Consider the following 21,205-nt stretch of genomic DNA (forward strand, 5'->3'; position numbering starts at 1 on the left):
AACATTCATTTCCAATTAAAAAAAAACCAGAATGCAAATCTTCATTAGTTCTGCTACACAGTGAAGGCTGAAGTCAATTTAACTCCTGTAATCATCTTTCATTAGCTGCATCTCTGAGGTAAACAGTTATCATGAATCAATCTGAACATGAAAGTTTAAATTTGAAAATTATTTCTGATTTGCATAACTGATCTTCACACTTCGTGCTGCATACTGCATTTCTGTCTTCCTGTTTTATTGGATTGCTATTATACAGCATTAGCAAAGAAAGAATGCAGAGTACCAGATTAATAAAGGGTATGGTACACATTATAAAAGTGCAATATAATTTTACTCTGACATTATGAAATTCCAGTGGTTATTTTTTTCAAATAAAAATGTATTATTCAGAGAACTGAAGTGAACAAGAAACATTCATTGGTGGGGAACCATTCTCAGAACTGAGAAAATACATAACTCCAGATTCCTGTTTGAGGAAGTCTTCCTAGCAGTTTAGAAAAGGTTTGCAATGCAAAAACAACTTAAATGTGGTCTCTTTACACTGCTAGTAAACAATATGGCATGTTTCATGGTGTGTATATGTGAAACACTGATGTCAGGTTTCATTAATTTGCTATGAAATATACCAATTATAAAATTTGGAATGTCAGTTGTCTGGGCTACTTTTATTTGCCAACTAATCCATAATAAGCAAGAATGTACATGTGTCTGCATGACTTAATGTGAGGACAGGGGAAATGAGGCACTGCCTTCTATGCCTATGGACTGTGAAGATTCTTCTGGAAAATGTTCCCTTTTTTCCAGCACCCCTTCAGTTTTATGCTCCACAATTAATGTGTTTAAAGCCTTATGAATTACTGTTTCATCAGAGTTTGTGGGAAGGTAGATCTGTCCTTCAAAAATGTCTTCTGCAGAGTTACTGTCTGGGAAAGAATCTTTCTGAAGAACGCTAACTGGTTGTAAGATGAAGCTATGCGTGGACTCCAGCTCTGTCAAATCATTCCCACTAAAATCCATTTCAAACCTAACAAGGTCTTCTGCCTCTAGCAATGTTTTGCCTTGGTGACTATTCCAGTGTGTGGAATGTAGATTCCTTTTTTCAGGAATGTCATTGCTTAATTCAAGTGTGCAGTCCTGACATAACATAACTGCTCTTGTAGCCAGGGACTCTAAATCTGTTGGCATGATGGGCTGTTCCTCTTGGGCTGTCAACCAACTCGAACTTTCGTCTGATCCAGCAGAGCTCATTTCCAGCAAGGACAATGGTGCTGATGATTCATCCAAATAGCCACTGGCATGAGAAGTCTGAGTCATTGCTCTTCCATTTTGCTCGGAGTAACTGTTCAGCAGTGCAAAGATTCTATCTACATCCTTCAAGTAATTTGTCCAGTCATCAGGACTAAGTCGGTAGTCATTTCTGGGTTCATATAAGCTTTCATTTACACTGTACAAATCTTCCAGTCCTTGCCAGTTGACATTTTCAATGAAGTTTGGCAGCTTAGCCTTCCCATCCATGCCATAATTGTCCTCTGTAAAGAAAGATGAAGAAACTGTTGACAACAACCTGAAGCTCACTATCAAACACATTTGCTATCACCTTGTTTTCAACTAGCTGAGAATCTATTCAACCTCCTTACATTTTGAAATCCATCTTCACAGTATTCACGTTGATTTATTCTCTCTCTCTCTCTCTCACACACACACATACACATACACACACACACATTCATTCAACAGGGTTTATTTCACTTTCATTGGTTACTCCCGTACTTCTTTTCTAAAGCTCTGTAGACTGAAAAGGCACACATACGAAAACTTGAACCAAGAAACAGCAAGAAGATATAAAATAATAGCACTATACCAAGATCAAAGTGAATGTGTGGAAGCAGATCAGCTGTCTGTTGAAGCATGATTTCCTGGCTCAACCAAGCCCTCCTAATCCTTTTAAAATAAGGACAACAATGGTCCTATTTTTCTGGTTAAACTAACATATTTGAGGCTTCACCACCAAAGGTGGTGCTCATTAGGAATATAGCAACTCCCAGTGAGAGGGCTGTGTCCATTCCCACAAACTTCTCCATTATATCCTAGTGAATGACTAAATTCTTACCTTCACAGCATAGGATGTTGAGAATAGGAACAGTCAGGGAAGAACATAAAGGTATTACACAGCATGAAACTTCCATAGAAGCAAATAACCAATATTATGAGAACACCAACAAAAGCCATTAGTGATACAAGAGGTTAAGGGGAAACTATATATGGTTTTCTCATATGGCTTTTAAAAATAAAAAACAGCATTGGAGGTAAGTGTTCAAGATATTGAGATACTAGAGGAGCAGAGAGTGTGGACTCCTATTGTGCACGCTTTTTGGACTCAACATCACCAATACTCTTCTTCTAGCTTCAAGGAAGATAAGATTCTGGTAAGGTAATAAACAATATAAGAGAACTGTGCTCAGCTCATTTTGGGGAGAAATGAAAGATTGTCCACGGGATCTCTCTGATGGTGAAGGAGAAGTTGGGATCATCTCACATTTCCTAATAAGAGTAATAACCTAGTGGCAGCTGAGTACACTTCTTTGAACTCAAGGACCGATTTCCCATTCACCTCATGCTGTTCTGACGTTCCTCTTTTCAGCGCAGCGTCCTTCTTATTTCCCACTATCTGCCCCGGGGTTTCAGCTTGCGTTGGCATTTTTGCACGGAAACAAGAAACTGTTTTTTAGCTGAAGCCCTGGGGCAGACAGTGGGAAATCGGAAGGACACCGTGCTGAAAAGAAGGTCAGAGCGGCATAGGGTGAGTGAGAAATCAGTCTAGGTGTTGCAGTGGCTTCTGGAGGGATCTCCCAATTCCTGAGGGTGGTAGAGAACTATACATCCTGATTCTCCAACTGATAGAATCTCTCTTTCTGACTGGGAAGGGAAACAGTAGATCACCCCAGTTTCATCAGTCAGTGAATCTTAGTGAGACTCCGGCATACCAGCTGCTGCTAGCTGGGGGCTTGATTTCAGTTTCATGTACTGCTAACATAGCACACCACTGTCAGACAAAAATGCCACAGAAGGTAATACACACATCTTAACATGCTTTCATCAGCCCGGATTCTGCATCCCTATGGTGAAATGTTGTGACTTGTCCAGTGGCACATCTAACTGCAATATGTTCTGATTTTCAACCCAATTTGTGGTGTAATTCCATAGTACAAAGCTCTGTAGTTTATATTCATTGTGAATTGTCACAGCTGGATAAACAGACACTATTACATTTGCTAATTTGTAGCTTGAAATCAAGCTCTGTCACATTCATTATATTAAAAACATTGTGAAGAGTTGAGATTCAGGAGTTCTTCTCTGCAAAATTTCAAAGTAATCATCTAATGTCTGAGATATATGCGCTGGAGATCAAGGCTAAACCTTTTTCTTGGGAGAGATCTAACTTACCTAGCTGGAGGAATTATTTGAGAGAATTTTTTGAGGGATTCTTTGAGAGAAGGTGCAATCTAGCAGATACACTATTATCTGAAAGTAAGCCCCATTGAACACAATGGGATTTACATGTGAGAAAACATTAATCAGACACAGTGAAGGTGAGGAGGACAGTAGGAAGGGGAAAGTTCTGAGTGATCTAATTACAGTCTGTTAGCAACTATCAGTCTACTGCATGGTCTGTATCTTTATATCCTATATTACAGGGGTGGCCAACGGTAGCTCTCCAGGACTGCGGTCACACTCACCATTAAATCCATCCCTAACCCGTCGCTATTATACCGCGCAGCTTTTTTACAACGAATTTCCTGATCAGACATCCCTCCATTCTTCAGTTCTAAGCAGTGTTGGTCCGTCACTGGTTGATCAGAGCTCTCAACCGGACCTCATTTTTTGAGATGGCATTCCACACTCGTGCAAGCGCAGTAGGTGGGATAGTGTGCTTGGCTTTTTTTTTTTTAAAAAAAAAAGGTGCCAGAAAAGGTGGGCGATCTGCCCCCCCCCCCATTTAAACACCCAGAAAGGAAGGGGAAGCCCAGGAGCTCTCTGTGCTGTCTCTCCGCCTGGCGGGGAGACAGTAAAGGTGGGTGATCTTCCTCCCCCCCATTTAAACACCCCAATGTGGTGTTTAAATGGTGTGGGGGGGGAGCACGGCAATTCTCTTTGCTGTCTCTCTGCCTGGCGGGGAGACGGCAAAGGTGGGTCATCTTCCTCCCCTTGCAGGGAGACAGCAAAGGTGGGCAATCTGTCTCCCCCCCCCCCCGCATTTAGGAAAGGTCCCCTATGCAAGCACCAGTCGTTTTCGCCTCTGGGGTGATGCTGCTTTCACAAAGTTTTCATGGCAGACCCTTTACGGGGTGGTTTGCCATTGCCTTCCCCAGTCATCTATACTGCCCCTCCCCCCAGCAAGCTGGGTACATATTTTACCGACCTCGGAAGGTTGGAAGGCTCAGTCAACAATTGCTGGCACAGTGATATCATTTGGAGTGGGCTCTCACAGAGAAGCGGATGTGCGCTTGTGACGAGTTGGCTACAATGGAGTGTTCAAACATAGAAAGTACGTGCAGGAATCGTCGGAAGCATTCTTATTCCGGATTTAATGTACTATCAAAAAAGTCCACGTCTCAGTCATGGCAGTTTGGGACACGAATGAGCCAATGACCATTGCCAGATGCTGATGTTTGGACAACCGCATAAAATCCAACATGCATCTGGCTTTCATCCATGCCCCTCTCGTCAGTTTATGTGCATCTGACCTCGGCCCAGATGTTTTTTGCCTACAACTCCCATCAGCCCCAGCCATTGGCCATGCTGGCTGGGGCTGATGGGAGTTGTAAGCAAAAAAAAATCTGAAGAGCTACTGTTGGCCACCCCTGCTATATTACAAAACAGTAAATAAGCAGTCTGTTTAAAATCATGACTTCTTCCAGTGCCTGTCTACCCCATACTACATCTGTCAAACAGTGCTCCCTCCAAGCCAGGGGTGGCCAAGCTGCGGCTCAGGAGCCACATGTGGCTCTTTCATACATACTGTGTGGCTCTTCAAGCCCCCACTACTGCACAGAGAAGGCATTTGTTCTTTAAATCACTTCTCCAAACCAAGCCAGCCAGCAGCTCGGAGAATGCATTTAAAGTTAAAGTTGCTTTCTTTTTGCCTCTCCCTTCTTCCTCCATCTATTACCCTCCCTCTCTTTTTTGTGGCTCTCAAACATCTGGCGTTCATGTCTTGTGGCTCTCAGACATCTGACATTTATTCTATGTGGTCCTTACATTAAGCAAGTTTAACCACCCCTGCTCTAAGCTGTGGAGTCTTGTGAGCAAAAATTCTACTTCGTGAGCTACTGGCATTAAAGTTGTGAGCAACTGCATAAATTAGTGTGCTCTGGCGCCATTTTTCTTGAGCCAAGACAAAAATGTGTGAGCTGGAGGCTAAAAATCTATGTTAGTTTACACTAACTCAGCTTAGAGGGAACACTGCTGTCAAAATGTTATCATATTTCAGATCTTATGTACAAGGCCATTAAACAGGCTGTATGAGAACATCCAATGGTGAATTGTTCTTATATATGAAGAGTTTCAAATTAATTTTTGCATATATGTAGGCTTCCAGCACTAAGTAGGTTTTTCCACCATGGACTTTGAAAATGGGATTATTTTACAAACCTGGTTTCAGTGGAATTTTGGAGCTGCTCAGAGGCAGACAAATAAGCTGGAGAAAAGAAGGCAGTGTTAGGAATCAGAGTAGCAATTGCAAGCTACCTTCAGGAACAGCAGGGAACCTACAGGATTTATTTCTAACGTTAGAGTCATGCTGCAAACAGTTTTGTGAAACACTATATCTTTACACCTCTTCATTGATTCACTCAAACAAGTATTATGTGAAAGCAAGCCTTTTACAGCCCCCAAGTTTCAAGGGTTGCCATAAGAATGAATGATTTGGCAGCACTTAACACACACACAGTATTCCATTCAATGCAAACTCTTCATTTGTGCTACATACAAAGAATATGATTTACATGACAATTGTGAAAATAGGCCATAAGTATCCAGCTATCCTGGCTCAGGTTCAAATCATTGAAGTCAGGACCTGTATAAACACAGGTTTGAAAAGACCAATTCATAGTAAACAATTATGCAGTGGATCGTATGACATATGACACAGAGAGCTATTTTATTTGACTGCCACATGAGGGTAGTTGCTAACAGTGACCATGACAACCAAGGACTTGTTTGTGAGCATATTTTAAAATGTAAGATTTAGGGAAAGGTATATTACAGTAACAAAAACTGGCACTTCCACATTCACGAGCAATAAAAAAGTCATGTGAAACAACGTACCTTTCAGAGAAGTGTGCCATAATCCCCACCCCCAAGATGGTGAATGAATTTCCTAACACAGCAGAATTACTGTAAAATGAGCTGCATGGGATTGCAATGCAAGCAATGCTAAATGTAAAGTGGTTAAGTGGCCAGGTGAACAACATTGGTAAACACCAATGGCTGGGTGAAGAACACTGTTAGGTGCTCACATTCAGCAAAATCTACACCAGGTGCAATGTGCAGAATGCAGACATTAGTTGAAATGGATTGGGGCATGCAATTAATTGGAAAGAAGCTGCTGAGGAGAATAATAAAGGGTTGGATACCTGTGTGGATCATAGCTTCCTCCATCTTTATTTCCTGATATAGGAAAATACAAGAGTAACTTTTGTTAGTGTTTAGATTTGGTAAAAATCATTCACAATGTAGCTTTCCATGCACAGCATCTAATTCCTAAAAAGAAATTTATTGTGTTATAAATAGATAAAGCCAAAGTCCAACTGAGATACCCAGGAAGAAATGCTCTAGAATTATTCTAAAGCATAAAAATAGTAAATGTGGTCAATTTTAAGAGAGGGGACTTTTATTTTTGGTAAAAGAAAAAAAGCAAAAAAATTTGAAAAACAGAGATTAGAAAAAAAAATTGGAGTCAACTGAAGTGAAGTTTAACATGTTCCTGATCATGATCACTTTGGGGAGGGGATGCGGGCTAAGAATCCAGTTGTAAGATGCTTGGGTAGGGTTGCTAGTTATGGGATGAAAAATACCTGGAGATTTATTTTTTTTTGGTGGGGGTGAGAATGGGGAGGGTGGAGTTTTGGGAGGGGAGGGAGCAAGGTATCACCATTGAGTCTACCCTCCAAAACTGTTTTCTCTAGGGGAACTGGTCTTGGTCATCAGATGATCAACTGTAATAGTGGGAGATCTCCAGGAGCTACCTTGAGGTTGGCAACCCTTGGCTTGGGGTTCAGTAGTAAGGCTTGATGACCTTTGGTAGGGCTGATGCCTAGGCAAATTCCTCTTTTGTCATAGGCCAAACAAGAATTGAGTTGCTCACAAATACTTGTTAAAAAGATGGCACCTGTGGGAATATCAGGTCAACAGAGTTCTAGAAAACCAGTTAATGTAAGCAATAAATGGCAATAAAGACATTTAAAATGAATACGAACAGCCAACTGAACAGCAAAGCCTTGACAGAATTTTAAAAGGAGGCGATCATGAACCCAAGGCTATCCATAAGTCTCTGGTTGTACCCCCATTTTTTCCAGGTGTCCTTGGTCAAATGGAATTATTTATAAGTTGAGTAAAGAATTCCACACAATTCTGAGGACCTGTTATGATATCACATCCCAAGTTGGCCCCCAAGACTGAGTGTGGAGGGGGAATGTCAGCACAATTAAGCCTTGCCAAACATGACTGTTTACAAACAGGAAGCCAGAGTATAATATCAGAATATTTTATGGTAAATAGTATCAGCTTAGCTTGCTTCTGTGATGATTTACGGTAGCTATTATACAATCATTTCTATGTACAGTAAGTGTCATCTGTACTTTGGTTTTCAGGTTCACCAAGACTCTGCCTGAAAATACTACTAACACCATGTGCCAGTCATACTGAAAGTATAATTTAAAAGAGATTCCACATGGCATACTTTACCATGCCTTTGTTGTAAGCTGACAAAAGAAAAAGAACCTTAAAGAAGTTCAAAGCAACTTAAAAGAAATTTTTGTTACCTGTGATGAGCCCCTTTGGTCTTGGATTGCATTGCTTATAACCTTGGCAACTTCGTAGCTCCATGAGTTGTATATGTAATTGGGTCAAAATGCCTCTTTCTATAGTATGTACTGTATTTGTCAGCTTGATATAGATAGGAAAAATATTTTATTAGGGTCTGCAATGATATTGAATACAAAAGGTATGATCCAGCTATTTATAAATCCTCATAATTGCACTTAAGCCAATTTATGGCTGCCTAGTACGTAACATTTGCATCTCAGTATTTCCATACCAAATATATTAATATTTCCTTGCTGCAGTTGGTATCAAAACACAAGTACAAAATGTCACCCTGGAGGGCTATAACTCAGTGTATGTGCTCTGTATGCAGAAGGCCACATGTCCTACCTCTGGTGTGTCCTCTAAAAGGATCCCAGGTAAAAGGTCATAAAAACCTCTGTCTGTCTAAGACCATGGAGAGTCACTGCCAGTCAGAGGAGACAATATTAAAATTCAGCAGACCAATAGCAGCTTCATAAGTGACCCTTAGCCTTGTATACAAGCACACAGACTTAATTAACTTGTGGATGAGGCTTTGTTTCTGAATAGTTTTCAAAATGAATATACCTGGTAGGGATCAGAATTCATGTCAAAGTACTCCAAGAATCCTGTAGCAAACTCACAGAAGAGGAAGTTGTGTGTTTCATTAACGGTTCGCAAACACCAGTAAGTGTTGTTGTTTGAACTTGTGCAAGCGCAGAATGATCCCACTGTTGGAAGAGAAAAAGACAACTTCAAACAAACGATAGCAATGCATGTTAATTCACTCCCATCTAGAAAGGACATGGCATGCACAGAAAAACAGACCAGCCTTCTGTGTTCAGTCTTTCATGTGTTGTTAAGAGTGTGATGCACTGGGGAAAGTGCTTTTGCATCTGAAAGCACAGTCACACTACTGCATTAATTCCTTCTTATGTATGTATAGTGAAACCTATACATACATATGAAGGAATTAATGCAGTAGTGTTAATTAGGCCTGGGTTTCACAGTGCTGTTCACCAGTCTCAGAAGCAGGAGGGACGGGTTCTAGGAAGCCCTTCTCCTCCATTTCACATCTTTCAACCCAATAGCAGTATCCAGCTGTTTAACAGGAGAACAAGGACAGCTGTCTGAGACAGAGGCCAGAGTACTGTCCCACCCCAACCTGTGTTGCCTGATACCCCTCTGTGGAGAAATGCCATTTTAGGCTACGGTTATCTGGGAGTTGGCAGGAAGAGGCCATCAAACTGGAGGTGGGCTTTGGGCCCTAGTCTCTTCCTCCTTCCCCCTCCCCTCCTGTCTGGAAGCAGCAATTCCGATGAGGCCTCCTAGAGAGACATGAAGTCTTTCAGGCTGGTCTCCCAGAAGGCTACAGGAGGGTAACCCAGTTCCTGGGTTTTATATTAGAGATTTTTGGGTTTTGACTTCAGTGAGTTTGATTTGAGTCTTGGAGACTGGTGAGTTCTGAGGGCAAGTTGTACAACAGGGAAAGAAGGAGTGTTTTTCCCTAGTTTATTTCTTCTGTTCACTATTTTAAAATGCCTGTATATAGTAGTAAATTTTAAATAAATGTTTTGTCTTTTTAAAAGATAGTCCCTCTGTACCACATAGTTTCCCCAACTGCCTTAGATCATGCTAATGTAAGAGGGGAGTCCAGGGAGGGGGGAAGACATACAGTTGGCAAGGGTGCCAATCCTCCATGGGTCTCCCAAAGAAGGACTTTGGTCTCAGTGTTAACCAGGTGCTGGGTTGGCAGATGACCTTGAGGCCAGGCCTCAGAACAGGCAAGGGAGATTGGGAGTCCTGTTCCTTTCAGTCAGGAACCCCTAAATTGAACAGGTAGTGGCAGCGTGCCCTAGTGGCGGGAAGAAGATTAGCTCCCTTCAGGAGTTGGCAACTCAAAAGCGAGTTGACGGGACCGGGTCTGAAAGCAGAATCGGCTGGTTCCGCCACACCCTCTCACAAGCATTCTGGCACCCCATGGTGAATGCACCCTCATTACCTCCTCTGCTTGGGAGCCAGAGCAGCTAATGCTCCTTGCTCTCTCTCTGAAACACAACAAGCAATGCCTGTCCTATAGGATTTCCCAAATGCTCACAAGATTCCTGCTATCATTTGGGTTGATTGGGGAACCCTGCCAATTACCATTGTTGCTTAAACAATCAAATGAAGGCCAACGTTTCTTGAGAAGAGGAGTCACAAGAGTTCAGAAATACGGATGGGCGCAAACTAAACTACAAAGCAAAATTTGTCACAAATGTTGCTGTTTGTGGTTTGCAACTTTCACAAACTTTTGAAGTCACTCAGCTGTTTTTCTGACTTTCTTGCGCATTCCATTTGAAGGTTAAAGGGATTGCAGAAGACAGCCCCAAACAGCTGGGTGGTGGGACACTGCTCTCCACCACTCAGCTGCTTTCCAGGCTCTCTGCAAACTGCATATAAAGGGACTGTGATCTCTTCAAGGGGGGTTTACCAGTCCATGAACTGGTTTGGTTCACAAACAAACCTTTGGGTTCAGTTCATGTTTCATTCACAAACTGGCTCAAACTGCATTTTCCCAGTTCATGACCATCCCTATTCAGGAATACCTAAAGTGCTCATGTGGTTTGTCATACATCGTTCATACAGTTCTGAGGGAGAAAGAGTAAGGAAGGTAAGCTGCATTGAGTAGTCACTTTTCCTGTCCTTGTCCTCCCATTACCAGGAAGTACAGAAACCAGGGCTGCCAACCCCCCGGTCCGGTCATCTCCTGGTTCTCAACCCGCCAGCCTACAATGGGCCGGCAGGGGGAACCTCCCCCTGTGTCACTGGTGCGATGATATCATGTGGAAGTGACACCATCAAAATGGCAGCGCCCATGGGGGGGCCACTCTAGGCATTTCTGGGAAAACTCTATGGTTTTCCCAGACGCTCTAGCCATTTGGGAGGTCAAACTCTATGGTACCACAGGGTTTCCCAGAAACCCTAGAGTGGCCTCACACGGGCACCACTATTTTGATGACGTCACTTCCAGGTGATGTCATTTCATTGCTCAGCGTGCGCACAAATGTCCCCCGCTGCGGGATGAAGAGGACTTGGCAACCCTAACAGAAACAGCAGAGGCAAATAGCGAGTGGGCAGGATAAGAGGCTAGTAATGGGCAGACAATACAGGAAATAGCTTTCCCTAAAACTACAAGCTAAGATGTTCACTTAACAACATAGCTGGCCCTGCAGCAGACAGCCTCAGATGTGTTCTGCTGCCTACAAGTTCTCTGGATCAGGATCAGTCAACATAATAATTTTCATATCTTTCTCCTTGACATAAAACTACATTGCATATTTTTAGTATAACATTTACTTTTCAGTTTGGGGCTTAAATGCATTTTGTTTAAGGGAGAAAAAAATTATTAAAGATTAAATTGGTAAATCTCTTTATCCAGCCAAATATTGCACATATGGAAGAGAGCACACACAACCCCTTAAAACCTTTCTTTAAAAAAACCCTTATTTTCATGAATTTTTTAGAATTCTGGAAATACATAACCCATTAGTGATAGTGATACTCCAATTCAATAGTTCAGGGGTGGCCAACAGTAGCCCTCCAGATGTTTTGCCTACAACTCCCATCAGCCCCAGCCATTGGCCATGAGATGAGAATTGTATGCAAAAACATCTGGAGAGCTACCGTTGGCCACCCCTGCAATAGTTCATCTCAACAAAAATGATACATTGATTATACATCTAACACCTTTATTAAACCAGTCATATTGAGGTCCATGAGGACAAGGTGTGAACAAAATATAAACTCCACGCCTTCTTATTTTTGAATGTTCAAAATGATTGTGAGAATGCAAGAAGAGCCAGATTTGGATTTGGGCCATTTGTCATTTTAAAAACCTGAATCAGATTCTTTAGCTATCAAAACTAATGCTAGCTGTATTAAGAGATAACTGAATAGCCCTTTTGACTGGTTGAAATGGGATTTCTGGGTGCAACAAATGAAACTGTCAGGGATTTCACCCACCACCCATGGGATCTTCTTGCAAAATTACAAGTATACAGAAGAAGATATGTGTTCTATAAGCAATAAAAATTCTCACTAGCAGTGCTGGACAGGTAGGAGTGAACTGGCATTTAAGTAAACTTTTCTCCTTTCCCAGGTTGTTCAAGTAGCTTATGCACACGTGTGCTTTGTTTACAAAAAGAAAAGTCTGCCTCCTGTGCTTCTAACCACACATGTGGAGGGACTGGATGAAGTAGGGTTAGTTGTTGTTTTCTGCATGCTCAATTTTTAACAAGACATTGCAGCCATCTCCTTTTTATGAGAATGTACGGGCACATGCATATCAGATCACCTGCAGCTGAGGTGCTTAAAATGCAAGACCTTACATGCAAGACTGATCATGCAGCAAAAAGGGGAACTCAGCAGGAATCCCCCTCCATCCAATGTACACTTCATCTTTCCTGCCACAATGCCCATTACCCCCCACCACATCATGTGGAAAGTCTCTCAGTGCTCAGCAACACCTTTTCAGAGATGCGGAAGCCTGTGTGGGGGGGGGGGGGTCGTGAATTTGCTCCACTTTCTGAATCTACTACTTATCTATGTTATATGTCTGACTGTACACTTTAACATATTTGTAATATGCATGGGCCCTGACCTGGATGGCCCAGGCTAGCCTGATCTTGTCAGGTCTTTGAAGCTAAGCAAGGGTGCCCCCAGTTTGGAATTGTGCAGGAAGATCCCATAGAAGAGGGGTGAAATCCCTGACAATTTCATCCCATTTGGTGAGGGAGTTACACCCAGAAATCCAGGGTTGCTATGCAAGGGTGGACAATGGCAAACCACCTCTGACTTTCAGAATGCTTTTGATAAAGTTCCTCATCAAAGGCTCCTTAGTAAGCTCGAGAGTCATGGAGTAAAAGGACAGGTCCTCTTGTGGATCAAAAACTGGCTGAGTAATAGGAAGCAGAGAGTGAGTATAAATGGGCAGTCTTCGCAGTGGAGGACGGTAAGCAGTGGGCTGCCGCAGGGCTCAGTACTGGGTCCCATGCTCTTTAACTTGTTCATAAATGATTTGGAGTTGGGAGTGAGCAGTGAAGTGTGGATGACACTAAATTGTTCAGAGTGGTGAGAACCAGAGAGGATTGTGAGGAATTCCAAAGGGATCTGTTGAGGCTGGGTGAGGGGGCGTCAACGTGGCAGATGAGGTTCAATGTGGCCAAGTGCAAAGTAATGCACATCGAGGCCAAGAATCCCAGCTACAAATACAAGTTGATGGGGTATGAACTGGCAGAGACTGACCAAGAGAGAGATCTTGGGGTCGTTGTAGGTAACTCACTGAAAATGTCAAGACAGTGTGCGATAGCAATAAAAAAGGCCAACACCATGCTGGGAATTATTAGGAAGGGAATTGAAAACAAATCAGCCAGTATCATAATGCCCCTGTATAAATCGATGGTGTGGTCTCATTTGGAGTACTGTGTGCAATTCTGGTCACTGCACCTCAAAAAGGATATTATAGTCTTGGAAAAAGTCCAGAAAAGGGCAACTAGAATGATTAAAGGTTTGGAACACTTTCCCTATGAAGAAAGGTTAAAACGCTTGGGGCTCTTCAGCTTGGAGAAACGTTGACTGTGGGGTGACATGATAGAGGTTTACAAGATTATGCATGGGATGGAGAAAGTAGAAAAGGAAGTACTTTTCTCCCTTTCTCACAATACAAGAACTCGTGGGCATTCAATGAAATTGCTGAGCAGTCAGGTTAAAATGGATAAAAGGAAGTACTTCTTCACCCAAAGGGTGATTAACATGTGGAACTCACTGCCACAGGAGGCGGTGGTGGCTACAAGCATAGACAGCTTCAAGAGGGGATTGGATAAAAATATGGAGCAGAGTGGCTATTAGCCACAGCCTCTGTGTGTATGTGTATAGGCCACTGTGTGATACAAAGTGTTGGACTGGATGGGCAATTGGCCTGATACAACATGGCTTCTCTTATGTTCTTATGTTCTGAACATATCTTGTCTTGAAAGCCCTACAGGGTCTTTGTAAATTGACAGAGTAGGCAACACTTTCAACCACATTTGTATGGTAACACCAGAAACCAAGGCTCAACTTTGCGTCTTGCAGGCGATCTACTTCGATGGGAGGCTTAGCGGTCCCTGACATCTCCAGATATCATGATGCTATCATCCTCTCTACCTTGATAAAATATTACAGGCCTTCCTATGTGGCGGACTGGAAGGTGATTGAAAATTCTTATCTTAAGACCTCTTCTTTTCAGGAGGAGCTCTGGGGTGTCTCTAGACGAGTTAAATCTTCTCTTTCCTCGAATCTTTTTCTAGCTTCTCTCCTACAAGTTTGGCGCGAACACTGCAATCTGCTAGCCCCTCCAACTTCCCCCCTAGCCACATTTGTCGGCCAACCCTGGTTTACTCCAGGTTTGTATAAAAACTCTTTTTCAAAATGGAGACAATTGCGGCTGACTCGCTTTGTTGATGTCCTCTCCAAGGGAATACTGAAAGATAAAGTGACCTTAGAGGCAAACTCTGAAATTCGACTTCCTTGGTTTGAATACCTACAACTCAGACATTTATTAGATACTTATCTCTTTAGCCCTCCCTTGCGGATTCATCTTGGTGATTTTTAAAAAATTTTGTTTAATGACTCAGCCCCTATTAAAGGTTTGATATCGAAAATTTACAAACTGCTACTTCACTCCATTGACACAAAACCACACTCCTATCAAGGAGCCTGGCACCGAGATCTGGGTACCGAGCTAACCAAAGAGCAGTGGCAGGCTATTTGGAGTTCTTCCATATATAAAACGAAGGCAATGAACGTGCAACTTCAAGCCATTAAAGTTCTCACGCGCTGGTATAAGACCCCGGTGCAATTATCACACTCCTTCTCTACTTCGCCCCTTTGTTTTAAGAACTGCGGCCAGAGAGGCACATTCTTTCACTCCTGGTGGCTCTGCCCCGTTATACAAAGCTTTTGGAGGCTAATTTACCAAGAAGTACATGCCCTCACCTCATACTCCCCACCTTTCACGCCGGAGTACGCTCTCCTGAACCTTGTAGGCACCTCACGCATTCCTGAGCACGCAGAGGAACTAATTTCACATATGTTCGTGGCAGCTAAATTTGCAATTGCCCTGGTTTGGAAGCAACAAACTCCTCCCTCGAGACAGGCATGGTGGCTGAAACTATGGGATTATTTTGTCTTAGATAAGCTCACCTATGACTTAGATCCTCGTTGCTCCTCCCAGACCGCTTCCTCGGACTTTGTGTGTAAATGGCGTCCCTTTATTGATAAAGTCTCAAAAGACAGCAGAAACCCTAATGACTCACACCATGCTATATTAATGTCATGCCAACTACTGTTGTAATTAGTTTTTTAATGGTTAACATTGTATGTATCCACTTCCTCACTATATATTGGTATATGCTATGCATCTGCTGATGTACTACCACCTTTGTACCTTGAACTTTATACCAATAAAGCTTTTCTGTGTAAAAAAAAAATTAAAGATTTTTTTTTAAATTACAATTTGATTTTAAAATCTGTTTTCAAAAATCACTGATTTTTCTCAAGGACAAACCATATTTGATAGGCTCATAGCATTTTCACTATTTAGATGTGTTCCAGAACAAATGCATCTAGTGTCTTCCAAGCCCTCAAGTGCTTATACCTTCCCATATTCCCACCCACATGCATCTGCTAGAAATGGTCCTCACAATTCCAGAATGGAGCTGTCTGCCAGTGATTGTTGTCATGAGTAAAGCAAGTGAGTCCAGGAAGGCTGCACTCATCTCCTTTCTTCTGACGCTTTTTGCTTTTTCTTTCTTTCTTCCTCCTGCGGTTTTCTTTGAAGAGCTGAAGCTTGCCATCTACCTCTTGGGCTGCTTCCCTAGTAAAATGCAAGCACATGTAATAAATAAGGCATAAGTCTTCATCTAGTTCCTAATGGCACACGTAAAGGCATGTTTTATTGCAGGAGAAAAGTGCAGAACTGGTTTGTCCCTGAGCTCCACCTATTCTTCCTTTCCTGAGCAAGAAATTCATATGACAGATAGCAATGTTTAAATGCTGCTACTAGATGTGTATGCTGACCTGGATGGCTCAGGCTAGCTCAATTTTGTCAGATGTCAGAAACTAAGCAGGGTTGGTTTGGCTTAGTATTTGGATGGAAGACTATCAAGGAAGTCCAAGGTTGCTATACAGAGACGGGCAATAGCAAACCGCCTCTGAACATCTCTTGCTGTCAAAACCCTACCGGGTTTTCCAGAAGTGGGCCTTGACTTGATACTTTCTACCACCACTAGCTGCACTACGATAAATGTGTGAAGCATTCACATTCCAGTATTATTTGTACCCAGGCAATCCTGGCATATGAATACTTCATGTATTGGCAAAGATCACAGCTCAGTGACAGAGCATGCAGAAGCACTCAGATCCGATCACTAGCATCTTCAGTTAAATCATTTCAAGTGACAGGTGTTTTGTGACTGAGACTGTAGATAACTGCCACCTGTCAGAAAATGAAATATTGACTGTGATGGATCAACATAAGACACTTCATATAATAATAATAATAATAATAATAATAATAATAATAATAATAATAATAATACATTTTTATTTGTACCCCGCCCTTTTCACCGAAGCAGGCTCAGGGCGGCTTACAGGGCATATACTGAGTGAGCAGCATAAATCTTACTTCTCCACTGCTAATATCACCAAAAAGGTGAAAGAAGTTTTCAGTGGCCCCCACAGAGGTGATATTGGCTCTCATTCTTTTTGTTGAGATGATCAGGTTATATACAGCTTTGCTACTAATATCATTAAGGTCAGGGCTTTTTTTGTAGCAGAAACTCCTTTGCATATTAGGCCACACGCCCTTGATGTAGCCAATCCTCCAAGGGCTTACAGTAGGCCCTGTAAGAAGAGCCCTGTAAGCTCTTGGAGGATTGGCTACATCAGGGGGGTGTAGACTAATATGCAAAGAAGTTCCTGCTACAAAAAAATGCCTTGATTAAGGTCAATCGCTAAAGCTGAAATAGTGCCAAAACAAAGCTGAAATAGCACATATTACATAGTGTTCAGTGACAAGAGCACCACAGGAGTCGTAAACTGATGATTCAAGTAATCTTTGCAACTGAAGGTGACTATATGGTAATTTACAAGAGGAAAACGTCAACTGGTAATGCCATTTTCCATAATGATGTGTTACAGCTTTCAGCTTATTCATATGATTGCACCTCAAAGGATGGGTGTGGACTTCCAAAACATGGTCTTGAACACAAAGGTAAGAAACATGATGTAGAGGTAACAAATCGAAACAAAATATAGCATCATTAAAAGTAAACAGATTTCACACCATTAAATGAATACGTTATTTTCATTATCAAATATGTTACAGGTATATACATTTACAGTGAACACTCATACATACATTCATACACTGATTTGTAAGAAAGAGGCTGCAACCATTCATTTTATAAATGAAACTGGGGAGCAATTCCTGGATATATGTGCTGCTTTCAATCACATATTCAACTGTACATGCACTGAATGTAACTTGAAAACAGATTTTGTTTGTGCTCACTGCAACTTGTGAACTGGGCTGGTGTTACAACCGCAGAAAAGGAGAAAAAGAATGTGGGGGCTTACTTGAATGGATGAAGGTGGCTCTTATGCTTTTCTTGACCCTTCACTCCCTTTTCTTTACCATAATAGCTGAAAGGAAACATTATAACAAAAATAAAAATAACAATATTAACATTTAAAACACATACATTGTCCTTCAATTTTTTAAAATGTCTGTACAAAAGCCATTATGCTAGTAGCTTTGTAACAAACTTGTACAGTGTCAGGTACTCAATTATTTCAACCATTTATGTCAAATATGATTATACAAAGGAACTAAGTTTATTGTTTACACAATCACATAAATGCAAAATATTCTGTTAGATCCCACAGACACATTCTGCTACCAACTGCACCTTCATCTGTTACAGTGAACCTCATCACCACAAGAGGATCTTATTTTACATTAAAGGAAGGCTCCTTACTCCAGAAGAAAGCATTGCTGCCAGTGGAACAGATCCACAGTATCCAGCCAACGGAAATATACACTACACAGACTAATATAGTCCAAACTCATTATATAAAAATGTCTTTTTAGAAAACCAAAAGCTCTATCTTGAATGTACTGAAATAACTTATTTCAAGCCCCCCCCCCCCCAATATATATATACATGTCTGTGGCATGTGGCATTCCATACAGTTTAAACAGTACACTGAGATTATTTGCATACCTGTATACGTATGTTGCACAACCAACATACATGAGAAAGACAATTCTCTTTACCTCTTTTTGTTGCAATCACATTCATCAGGTTTTCGGTTTTTTAGATGTCCTCTCACTTCTCTCAAATTCTTGATTTTATCTTGGAGAGCCTCAATCTGCAAGTGGCATTAATAAGCAGGAATAATGAGGAAGATTTTCTATCATACCTTTTAGCACTGCAAACACTATTATCCACATTAAAACTGTCACTTATTGCCATTAGCTGTTAATTCAAACCAAGAGATGATGACCCATCCATGGTCATCCTATCTCATGTGCTTCTGGATAAATAGGAATTTGAACCTAGATCTTTCATTTTCTAATGCAAAATTTAGTGACTACTTTTGTTACATTACTGTATGGTAAAGTGTAAATACAGGTTCTTAATGAAGGAAATTGTCTTCTCACCTCTTTGTCAATGTAAGCTTTGTGGTCTTTCCAGGCTCTAGCTGACTGGTATAGTTCCCTCTCACAGTGAATGGAATCATTTGGAAGAATAAAGCATCTACAAAAACAAAATAGGTAGAAGAAAATGACCTGTGGAAATCTTGGACATATTGTATTTACAGACTGGTGCATGCGATTTTGATGAAATTAAACAATAACATGTATTGCTGCATTTCCAGAATCCTATAAAAGACAACTGGTATGGGGTAATCTGATCAACCAATACTCTTACTACAGAAAAAAAGAATGCAAAGAATTATATATGAGATTCTGGTCCTGTAGCATCAAATCCAAAAGCATAATTATTTGAAAGATTGTGGTTACATAAAAATTAAAAGTTAAAATTAGAGGAGACAGAGTTCAATCCTATCCAATAAAAGACTTCTAAAATACTGAATTTATTTTTCATGTTAGAAACTTAACATGGACAGGAATGGTAGACAGTAGAGATCTGTGTAAGTTCTTGCCAGTTGGCTGATTTTTTCATATGAAGGGTTACTTTTTGTTTATCAAAGGCAGAAAAGATTTTCCAATTGCTTTTAATCTACATTTTCTGAGTCACCGATATTCTGAAATCCCAACATACCCTTGGTCAAGTTCTTTGTTCTTCCTTGTCGACCACTCTCAACTTCACTACATTTTCTTCCTCTTTTAAAGGACACTGCAGTGCTTAATCATGCCTAAAGATCCTCCTGGAATACTGACATGGAGCCATTTCTCTCTTCCCCTTCAAACCTTTAAAAACAACTTCTGAAACCTCTGCCTTAACCCCTGAGTCTGCATCCCCAAACAAAATGCAGCCAAAGTATATTGAGTTACATCTGCTTGCATTTATATTCCATTACCTTTGCCTTCCCCCCCCTTGGTTTATGTTTACTGTGGGGTGACATGATAGAGGTTTACAAGATTGTGCATGGGATGGAGAAAGTTGAGAAAGAAGTACTTTTCTCCCTTTCTCACAATACAAGAACTCGTGGACATTCAATGAAATTGCTGAGCAATCAGGTTAAAATGGATAAAAGGAAATACTGCTTCACCCAAAGAGTGATTAACATGTGGAATTCACTCCCACAGGAGGTGGTGGCAGCTACAAGCATAACCAGCTTTAAGAGTGGATTGGATAAAAATATGGAGCAGAGGTCCATCAGTAGCTATTAGCCACAGTGTGTATATATATACATATGTATGTGTCTGTGTATGTTGCATATGTATGTATGTATATGTGTGTGCGCATGCATGTATGTATGTATATATACACACACACACATATTGGCCACTGTGTGACACAGAGTGTTGGACTGGATGGGCCATTGGCCTGATCCAACATGGCTTCTCTTATGTTCTTATGTTCTATGTTTAGATTATAAGATTGTAAACTCCTTGGGGTAGGCACCTATCTTTGTTTTTGCTACTCTGCAAAGCTCCATGTGCACTGATGGTGCTTTGTGGCAGGGCTAAAGCACAGCAGGAGAAGGATCCAAGTTCAGTTGTAGCATCTCCAATTTTAAAAAGGATCCATAGTAGATTATGTGCAAGATCTTAATGCAAGACCCTATTCCAACTAGGCAATACTGACATTGATAGATTAATAGTCTGACCCTGTATCAGGCAGCTTCATGTACACATAAATAAAGAGCAATCACAATAAGAGCAGCAAAAGCATTCCTACTTGTGTGTCACTCTGACAGAGTTTGGTTGGCCAACAGCATTGGCTCCATCTGCTAGCATTCCTGCGTCACCAGTGATATCATCTGAAGGTTCCTCCTCCTCACTGTAACTTCCATGGCGCTTAACAATGCTTTTGGGCTGAAAAACATGCAGTTCCTCTTCCTCCAGGTTAACATCATATATTTCCCCTTCGAATTCCACAGACAAGGAGCGAGTCTGGCGAGTGTGAACAAATCGGGGTTTGTATTCTATATTCCAAAAAGAACACAGCCATACCATTAGATAACTAAGCAGTGTGTTATTTCAAAAGACCAGAAAGCTGGACCTTGGGCTAATACAGAATGACAGGTAAGTTTATTCTGACCACAACACGCCTTCATCCAAACAATCTAAACCAGGGGTGTCAAACTCATTTGTTATGAGGGCCAGATCTGACATAAATGAGACCTTGTAAGACTGGGTTCTATTGGGCTGGGCCATGTGTGTACCTATTTAAGATTAGGTAGCAGAGATATAAACTTTTTTAAAGGACACAGACGAACACAATTAAAGGTTTTTTTATTTTTTAAAAAAACTTAAAATAAAATGTGCTTAAAACATTAGCACTTGTTGGTTTTAAAGCTGCTTTCTTTGTATTTCTCCCATGGGATCCAGGGAACTGGGCAAAAGAAGCTCTGGCTCTTTCCT

The 21,205-nt window shown here is 41.3% G+C and overlaps 1 protein-coding gene across 1 annotated transcript in view; it reads right to left on the reverse strand.

Moving 5' to 3' along the window:
- Positions 1 to 214: 214 nt before the first annotated feature.
- Positions 215 to 21,205, reverse strand: part of SULF1 (sulfatase 1) — a 157,398-nt gene continuing 136,407 nt past the window's right edge. The window contains exons 12-19 of the mRNA XM_060243665.1: positions 20,520 to 20,766; positions 18,812 to 18,908; positions 18,425 to 18,519; positions 17,725 to 17,790; positions 15,789 to 15,961; positions 8,653 to 8,795; positions 8,043 to 8,166; positions 215 to 1,529 (exon numbers count right to left, since the gene is read on the reverse strand). Coding sequence (XP_060099648.1) covers positions 718 to 1,529; positions 8,043 to 8,166; positions 8,653 to 8,795; positions 15,789 to 15,961; positions 17,725 to 17,790; positions 18,425 to 18,519; positions 18,812 to 18,908; positions 20,520 to 20,766 — 1,757 coding nt within the window. The 3' untranslated portion in view covers positions 215 to 717. The remainder of the gene's footprint in view (positions 1,530 to 8,042; positions 8,167 to 8,652; positions 8,796 to 15,788; positions 15,962 to 17,724; positions 17,791 to 18,424; positions 18,520 to 18,811; positions 18,909 to 20,519; positions 20,767 to 21,205) is intronic.

Source organism: Heteronotia binoei, chromosome 7 (genome assembly GCF_032191835.1).
Source record: "Heteronotia binoei isolate CCM8104 ecotype False Entrance Well chromosome 7, APGP_CSIRO_Hbin_v1, whole genome shotgun sequence".
NCBI lineage: Eukaryota > Metazoa > Chordata > Lepidosauria > Squamata > Gekkonidae > Heteronotia > Heteronotia binoei.